Source organism: Mus caroli, chromosome 17, assembly GCF_900094665.2.
Source record: "Mus caroli chromosome 17, CAROLI_EIJ_v1.1, whole genome shotgun sequence".
Taxonomy (NCBI): domain Eukaryota; kingdom Metazoa; phylum Chordata; class Mammalia; order Rodentia; family Muridae; genus Mus; species Mus caroli.
This window is the reverse complement of record NC_034586.1, coordinates 80,178,105-80,187,143: the sequence shown is the minus strand read 5'-3', so window position 1 is coordinate 80,187,143 and position 9,039 is coordinate 80,178,105. Positions and strand designations below refer to the sequence as shown.

General features: G+C 43.2%; 1 protein-coding gene and 1 long non-coding RNA gene across 7 annotated transcripts in view; one reads left to right on the top strand and one right to left on the bottom strand.

The window, feature by feature from the left end:
- Plekhh2 (pleckstrin homology, MyTH4 and FERM domain containing H2) overlaps window positions 1-9,039 on the bottom strand; it is a 108,544-nt gene that overhangs the window by 27,472 nt on the left and 72,033 nt on the right. For all 6 annotated transcript variants that reach the window (XM_029471537.1, XM_021149120.2, XM_021149116.2 and 3 more), the window contains 4 exons: window positions 8,532-8,711; window positions 4,751-4,859; window positions 3,379-3,491; window positions 2,539-2,718 (listed from right to left, as the gene is read on the bottom strand). In XM_029471537.1, the coding sequence (XP_029327397.1) occupies window positions 2,539-2,718; window positions 3,379-3,491; window positions 4,751-4,859; window positions 8,532-8,711 (582 nt within the window). The remainder of the gene's footprint in view (window positions 1-2,538; window positions 2,719-3,378; window positions 3,492-4,750; window positions 4,860-8,531; window positions 8,712-9,039) is intronic.
- The window catches only part of LOC110283694, a 52,630-nt gene that overhangs the window by 33,534 nt on the left and 10,057 nt on the right, over window positions 1-9,039 (top strand). The window lies entirely within an intron of this gene.

Below are 9,039 nucleotides of genomic sequence, written 5' to 3'. Positions count from 1 at the left end.
AAAACTTAGGATACCCAAGATATAAGATACAATTTGCTAAACGCATGAAACTCAAGAAGAATGAAGACCAAAGTGTGGACACTGTGCCCCTTCTCTCCAGTTTCTTTTTGGAGAAACTCAAGAGCTATGAGTTTCCCTCTTAGCACTGTTTTCATTGTGTCCCCTAAGTTTGGGTATGTTGTGCCTTCATTTTCATTAAATTCTAAAAAGTCTTTCTTTCTTTATTTCTTCCTTGACCAAATTATCATTGAGGAGGATGTTGTTCAGATCCCATATATGTGTACTTTCTGTTGTTTTGGTTGCTACTGAAGACCAGCCTTAGGCCATGGTGATCTAATGATGCATGGGATTATTTCAGTCTTCCTGTATCTGTTGAGGCCTGTTTTGTGACTCATTGTATGGTCAGTTTTGGAGCAGGTACCATGAAGTGCTGAGAAGAAGGTATATTCTTTTGTTTTAGGATGAAATGTTCTATAGATATCTGTTAAATCCATTTGGTCCATAACTTCTGTTAGTTTCAATGTGTCTCTGTTTAGTTTGTTTCCATGATCTGTCCATTGCCAAGAGTGGGGTGTTGAAGTCTCCCACTATTATTGTGTGAGGTGCAATGTGTACTTTGAGCTTTAGTAAAGTTTCTTTTATGAATGTGGGTGCCCTTGCATTTGGAGCATAGAAATTCAGAACTGAGAGTTTTTCTTGGTAGATTTTTCCTTTGATGAGTTTGAAGGGTCCTTCCTTGTCCTTTTTGATAACTTTTGGTTGAAAGTTGATTTTATTTGATATTAGAATGGGTACTCCAGCTTGTTCCTTGGGACCATTTGCTTGGAAAATTGTTTTCCAGCCCTTTACTCTGAGGTAGTGTCAGTCTTTGTCACTGAGATGCATTTCCTGTATGCAGCAAAATGCTGGGTCCTGTTTATGTATCCAGTCTGTTAGTCTATGTCTTTTTATTGGGGAATTGAGTCCATTGATATTAAGAGATATTAAGGAAGAGTGATTGTTATTTCCTGCTACTTTTGATGTTATTTTTATGTTTGTGTGGCTATCTTCTTTTTTTGAAAGATTACTTCCTTGCTTTTTTCTACAGTGTAGTTTCCCTCCTTGTGTTGGCATTATCCATCTATTATCCTTTGTAGGGCTAGATTTGTGGAAAGATAGTGAGTAAATTTGTTTTTGTCATGGAATATCTTGGTTTCTTCAACTATGGTAATTGAGAGTTTTGCTGGGTATAATAGTCTGGACTGGCATTTGTGTTCTCTTAGGACCTGTATAACATCTGTCCAGGATCTTCTAGCTTTCACAGTCTCTGGTGAGAAGTCTGGGGTAATTCTGATAGGCCTGCCTTTATATGTTACTTGATATTTTCCCATTACTGCTTTTAATATTCTTTGTTTTGTGAATTTGATGTTTTGATTATTTTATGACAGGAAGAATTTCTTGTCCAGTCTATTTAGAGTTTTGTAGGCTTTTTGTATGTTTATGAGCATCTCTTTCTTGAGGTTTGGGAAGTTTTCTTCTATAATTTTGTTGAAGATATTTACTGGCCCTTTAAGTTGGGAATCTTCACTCTCTCCTCTCTGCTCACTGTGTCCTGGATTTCCTGGAAGTTTTGGGTTAGGAGCTTTTTGCATTTTGCATATTCTTTGACTATTTTGTCAATGTTTTCTATGGCATCTTCTGTACCTGAGATTCTCTCTTCTATCTCTTGAATTCTGTTATTAGTGGTGCTTGCATCTATCACTTCTGATCTCTTTCCTAGGTTTTCTATCTCCAAGGTTGTCTTCCTTTGTGATTTCTTTATTGTTTCTACTTCCATTTTTAGATCCTGGATGGTTTTGTTCAATTCCTTCACCTGTCTGGTTGTGTTTTCCTGTAATTCTTTAAGGGATTTTTGTGTTTCCCCTTTGAGGGCCTGTTTACCTGTGTTCTCCTGTATTTCTTTAAGGGAGTTATTTATGTCCTTCTTAGAGTCCTCTATCAGCATTATGAGATGTGATTTTAAAACCAAATCTTGCTTTCCTGGTGTGTTGAGGTATCCAGGACTTGCTGTGGTGGGATAACTGGGTTCTAATGATGCCAAGTAGCCTTGGTTTCTGTTGTTCATGTTTTTGCCCTTGCCTCTCACCATTTGGTTATCTCTGTTGTTAGCTGGTCTTGCTGTCTCTAACTGTGGTTTGTCCCTCCTGCAAGTCTGTGTGTCAGTACTCTTGGGAGATCACTTCTCTCTTTGAGGAATATGGGTACAAAGAGCTGTGGCACAGGGTCAGCTCCAGGGTATACACAGAAACTTGAAGGGCTGTTCCTTGGTTTCTGCATCCTGAGGGCTCTGGGCAGGTCCTTCGGAGCAGAAGTGGTCTTACCTGTGCTCACGGGTGTGTCCCAGAGGTATTTGGGTGTGGAGCACTGTGGAACTGTATATGCAGTTATATAGAAGCTTAGGATAGACAAGAAAACCCAAAGGATATACATCAAAATATCAATAACTATCTTCCATTTGCGCTGCTTGTATTCTCAGATGTCACATGCATCAGTACACACCTGCAGTGGGCCTGGCTGGTTCTGCAGCTGTCTCCGTCTTGTCTGCTTAATAAGCTGGCAGCAGATTTCATTCTGTAGCTCAGGATGCGTCAGGCAGACCTGCAGCGCACTCTGGGCTAGAGAGATGTGGTAGTCGATGGCAGGGGAGTCGACTGCAGCGTTTATAAAGAGCTGGCAGGTCTGAATGGGGAAGAATACACCCGAGTGACACACAATCAGGCTTACTTTGCACAAGTCATAGCCATTCTATTTATTAGCAATAGTTTTTTTTTTTTTTTTTGTCTAAAACAGTGAAAACAGGTATATTATGATAACTGCAAACAAAAGAAATTTGCAGAGGCCAATGTAAAAGCAGACCAAGCAGACCTCAGAGCCAAAGGATTTTTGCCAAAGACAAAAGAGGGTTATAATGGTAAGGCATCTGTTCGTCTGGAAGACACAGCAATTACACTGTGATCTCTAATGATAGCTTTGAAACACATCCACCTCACAGTCAGCCATCCATTTTAACCTTCACATCTTCATGTTAAAGTTCAAGTTGGGCCTGTTAAATACTTTCCATTGCCCTCCTTAAAATGCCCATGCTTTCCTTTACCACACACAGCATAATAGCCTACATGTCTCCAGAAGACAGCGAGGCTGGGGGATATAGCTCAGTGGAACAGTGCTCGTTTCTCTCAACATCATCATCATCATCATCACCATCACCACCACCATCATCACCATCACCACCATCACCATCCTACCAACATCACAGCTTGAATTTTCTTAGCATCAAACATTATAACAAATGATTGCATTCGATTAATCACGTGATTTGCCAACAAGTAACAATCTTACCTTAAATAGCTTAATGGCCTCGGTCTGCAGAGCTTCCGAAGGCAGTGTGGTCAGAGGGGACAGGATTCCTTCTTTGCTGTGACACAGCATGGGGTGTCTCCATATCTGGGAGGCTGAACACAGAAGAGCACATGAGGTTCCACTGACCTGATCCTTTAGCCCATTCTGGCCTGGCTCACTTTCTCCAAGGATCAGAAAAACAACAAAAACCACAACAACAACCCTCCTAGCAATGCTGTTTTCTGTCATCCTCAGGCCTCTGCGGTTCCCATGTTTCTCTTCTGGCAGAGTGAACACAGGAGAGTGGAGTCCTGACTGACTCGGGTGTCATCTCTCTATTTGCCACCATGCCGCTTCCACATGCCAACAGGTGGTGAGCCTGCTAGGAAAGTAACTTTAACAACAAAGGTCTTGGAAAGGATGGAGAGAGAAGCCAAACAGGAGGAAGTATGAAGACAGGAACATGAAGTCACTCCTGAAATCAATACTTCTTAAATCCCTACATTGTGGGTGCCCGTGCAGCTTGGTGGTAGAGTCCGTGCTGCGCATGCGGCAGGCCCTGGGCTCCATCCTATCACTGCCTAATACTGGTCAGTACCAATGGAATGTGGTCTCTGTACGTAAACCACGGGACAGAGTCTAGAGTCTCAATGGATAACCTTATAGGACAGCTAATCTTGAACTTCAAGCTAATCTTTAACCTCAGTGGGACAAGATTCAGAAATCTCCCTCTAGGCTTGTCTGTGAAGCATTTCCAGATGGCTTAACAGAGAAGGGAGACCCACCCTGAAAGCTGGGCCTCACGACTCCACAGGCTGGAGTCCTAGTGTGGATAAAAACGAGAAAGCAATACGATCACCTCCTTGTCGGGCCAAAGGGCCTTCTGCATCACAAGGCTGTGTCCCCTCAAGGCTGTGTCCCCTCAAGGTGCAGACACAATATACCTCTTCCTCTCTCACCTTCCTTAGTCAAGCAGTTGATCACAGCAGTAACAAATGTAATACTACTCCATAGCTGTAAGACTGATGCCGATGCAAAGCTACACCTGCTATAAAAGGTGAATTGGGGCTTAATTTCAACACGGGTGAAACTCCTTCTGAGAGTCGGACTGCACTGAGCGAGCTGGCTGAGGGATCTTCTAAGGCTAACGAGAGAGGTGCCAGGATGGGGCACCGCAGACAAGGGGAGCAATGCAGGTAGAAGCAGAGGCATGAACATGAAGGTTGCCAGTGCTCCCAGGGCCTGAGAACTCTGGCCCAGTACAAGGAAAGCCAGGGATGAGGCGGCCAGCCACAGAGAAAGAGTAACCCATGATGTGAAGCCCCCATTAGGCTAAGGGTTTGGGATCGGGCCTACGTGCTTGTGAACTTACAGGGCTCCCCTTCTATATTCAGCAACTTGCAAACCAGTTGTTCAAATTCGGATCCAACATTTATATTGTTGCTTCCAGCTGCAACAGTGAGGTGATACAGCCAAGCTTCCTTCAAAAGAGAACGTGTTAACAAACATTAGCCAAGATGGCCCATTCATTTCACCAGAAGGAACAACCTGCAAAAACAGCAAACGGAACAAAACAAAGAAAGACCACCTAACCAACGACCAACAAACAAACCTTGAGACAGAAAAGAAGCCACTTTCTTCAATTTTTAACTTGTACATTTTAGTGTGTGTGCACACCCATGCATGCATGAGGGGTGTGCATGCGTGTAGAGCTCCTGAGGGAGCTAGCTCTCTTTTTCTACCCTGTGGGTTCCAGGTCTGGAACTCAGATCCTCGAGCTTGCTGGTAAGCTTCCGAGGAGGTCTCTCTCCTGAGCCACACTCGGTTTTCTCTGTTCTACACAGGCTTCTTAGAAAAGCATGATAAAACTAAGGAGTGTAGTACATGTTAAAAGTCTAGAATAAATAGAGCTGGTTAAAGTTATTTTAGGATGGATAATTCTTGTATTCTAAGAAATACAACAAAGTCTAGTCAATTTAAAAATCTTACTACCAAAGTAGTATATACAAAATACTGAAGAAATAAAAATAAAAAAGTAATGAAAAAAGTAATACCCAATTTTTCAACTTCTGTTTTTCCTCTGTAGAAATACATGTGTAGACTTTTTTTTTTTTTTTTTTTGGTTTTTTTGAGACAGGGTTTTTCTGTGTGGTGCTGGCTATCCTGGAACTCACTCTGTAGACCTGGCTGACCTCAAACTCAGAGATCTCCCTGCCTCTGCCTACCAAGAGCTGGTATTAAAGCATGTGCCACCACCACCTGGCATGTAGACTAAATTTTTTTAGACTAAATTTTTATGATAGTTGATACTATACTGAAACAGACTGTTATAATTTCTGCACTTTAGTAATACTTAACATTATTAATTTTTTGGATAAAAGATATTGTCCCATCTAACACCTATTAGTTAAGAGAGGCATTTGTTATATTTTTCTATCTTGAAAATATTTCTGAAATAAAAAATTTAAAATAATGTAGCCAATTAAATTATGATAATTTTCTTCATATAATTTTCCTTTTAAAGAAATTTCTGTGATCAAATCTAGACATTGCACATGTATGACCACCAAGCTGCACCTGTGACCTCCCTAGTGAATGATCTTGGAAAATAAATAGGGGTCATGGTGAAGAACCAGACCCTAGGGACTGACAGAAACACCTCCAGTGGACGCTATAGGAACTTCCCAGTGTGCTCCCTCAGCTTAGTGTGCTCCCTTAGCTCAGTGTGCTCCCTCATCTCAGTGTGCTCCCTCATCTCAGTGTGCTCCCTCATCTCAGTGTGCTCCCTCAGTGCTCCCTCAGCTCAGTGTGCTCCCTCAGCTCAGTGTGCTCCCTCATCTCAGTGTGCTCCCTTAGCTCAGTGTGCTCCCTCATCTCAGTGTGCTCCCTCATCTCAGTGTGCTCCCTCAGCTCAGTGTGCTCCCTCATCTCAGTGTGCTCCCTCAGCTCAGTGTGCTCCCTCAGCTCAGTGTGCTCCCTCAGCTCAGTGTGCTCCCTCAGCTCTGTGTGCTCCCTCAGCTCAGTGTGCTCCCTCAGCTCAGTGTGCTCTTTCAGTGCTCCCTCAGCTCAGTGTGCTCCCTCAGCTCAGTGTACTCCCTCATCTCAGTATGCTCCCTCAGCTCAGTGTGCTCCCTCAGCTCAGTGTACTCCCTCATCTCAGTGTGCTCCCTCAGCTCAGTGGGCTCCCTCAGTGCTCCCTCAGCTCAGTGTGCTCCATCAGTGTGCTCCCTCCACTCAGTGTGCTCCCTCAGATCAGTATGCTCCCTCAGCTCAGAGTGCTCCCTCAGCTCAGTGTGCTCTCTCAGCTCAGTGTGCTCCCTCAGCTCAGTGTGCTCCCTCAGCTCAGTGTGCTCCATCAGTGTGCTCCCTCCACTCAGTGTGCTCCCTTAGCTCAGTGTGCTCCCTCAGCTCAAAGTGCCTCTCAGCTCAGTGTGCTCCCTTAGCTCAGTGTGCTCCCTCAGCTCAAAGTGCTCCCTCAGCTCAGTGTGCTCCCTCAGCTCAGTGTGCTCTCTCCAGTACTGGGTTGTACAAAAGTTTTTAAATCTTTGCTGATTTGGAAATTTGTCATTTTTCATGCTTTCCATCTCTTTGATTATAGAAGTCAGAATTCTCTTTACTCATGATTAACTGCCTTAGGGAGTTTTTCAGTGAGCCTTCTCTCATCTTGCTAGTAGAAATGTAATTTGGTTTAATCAAAGGGAAACAGTAAACACGAATGTTTGGGAGCCTGGATTCTGGAGTCAGGAAATGGGTCTAAATCTCAACAGGCAAGTGTTGCTGTTTTTCTCTCTGGGAGTAGAAATAAAGCCATCTCCTGCAAGAGTAACTGTAAACATAACGATGTCTACGGAGGACTTTGCCTGATACATGTGTTCAAACACAACCACCAACATGAAGACATTATTGTTTGTATGTTCAAGACACAGTAGCCACACAGGGACTGTTTTGAGTTTTTCTAATATAACATAATTGTGTTTATAATCTTATTTGATATGAAGGATTTTAGTACATATTTATGCTTATTTTATTATGTGCATGAGCATTTTGTGTGCATGTATATAAGTGCACCCTTGGGTGCCTCATATCCTTGGAGCCCAGAAGAGAGCACTGGAACCCCTGAAACCACAACTCCAGAGAGCTGTGAGGGCTGTGAGCCTCCGCGTGGTGCTGAGAACTCCAGAGAGCTATGAGGGCTGTGAGCCTCCGCGTGGTGCTGAGAACTCCAGAGAGCTATGAGGGCTGTGAGCCTCCGCGTGGTGCTGAGAACTCCAGAGAGCTATGAGGGCTGTGAGCCTCCGCGTGGTGCTGAGAACTCCAGAGAGCTATGAGGGCTGTGAGCCTCCGCGTGGTGCTGAGAACTCCAGAGAGCTATGAGGGCTGTGAGCCTCCGCGTGGTGCTGAGAACCCAAGCTGTGCCCTGTGAGAGAGCTGCAAGCTCTTACTGCTGAGCCCTGGATTTTAGATTTTTAAGGTGTCTCTACCACTTCCAGCATATTTTCTCACAGTGTGTCTTTTTCTTAGAAAGCACTTTCGATTCAAAGATAAAAGCTTTTTAAAGAAAAAAAATTCATTAAATTCTTCTAGCTCTTTCAATTCATCCGGAAATTAATTTTTTGACCATTGTGTAAAATGAAAAATTATGTTTTCCTTAATAGCTAATTTCATCAAAACACAACAAACATAATAATACGCATAATACATACACAATCCATTTATTTCCTATCAATTTGTGATTCGTTCTTTATCATACATAGTTATATACATACAGCAAATATAGTTATTCACTTTTGTTGTCTCTAAACCAAAGTTTTTACAGGAAAAACCCAACAAAGAATGAAAGCTGTTAGAGCCTTAGGCTCACTGGGTGTGCCCAGCCTAGGATGCTCACACTTGTACACAGAAGGAGCATCCATCCCCCACGACCGCCACTAATTTTGATCTTGAGACAGTTTTATCAATAGATTGAAGACCAGCATGTTTAGATGAGGCTTATTTCCTGAGAGGTAAAAAAAAAAGTCACAGAAAACAGAAATTAAAAGGCATTTTTCCTCCCCCAAATTTGTTCTTAATCCCATTAAAATTGGCCTGAACCCCTCAGTACGTGAAGTATAACGTCTGGGTCACTTTAGAAGAACTGGGGAGATGTTAGGTACCTTTTCGTGCTTAGATCCGATGAGCAGGTAAGTAGGGCCCTGGTCTTTGGGGTGGACAATGATGGTGTAGTGAGTAGACAGCAGATAGCACCCCCGGGTCTCATAGTCCTCGTCTGAGTCACAGGACCTGTCCACCTCTTCCACCTTAGCCTCCCAGAGTTTGAGCTGACCTAGAGGGAACTGAAGCGAAGGCCAGTTAAGCGAGCGAAGGCGCTGTCTGTCTCTTCCTTTACAAGTTACTTCGGCCCTTTCCTCTTCTTCTTTAAAAGGCATTCTTTGAGAGACAAATACCTCACTGAAATCTAACATGGCCATGTTGTCACAACATGACAGCAAAAGGCAGAAACCCTAACTATGATATAAAACCACTGAGTGAATACTGGACATTTAACACTTGAGACAAAAATAACCAGGATGCACTCTGGTGACAGATTCCTGGCTCAGGATACAGTTCTATTTCAGCCTAAATACTCAGTGGACTGTCTTCCTCACAGATTACTGAGTGGTT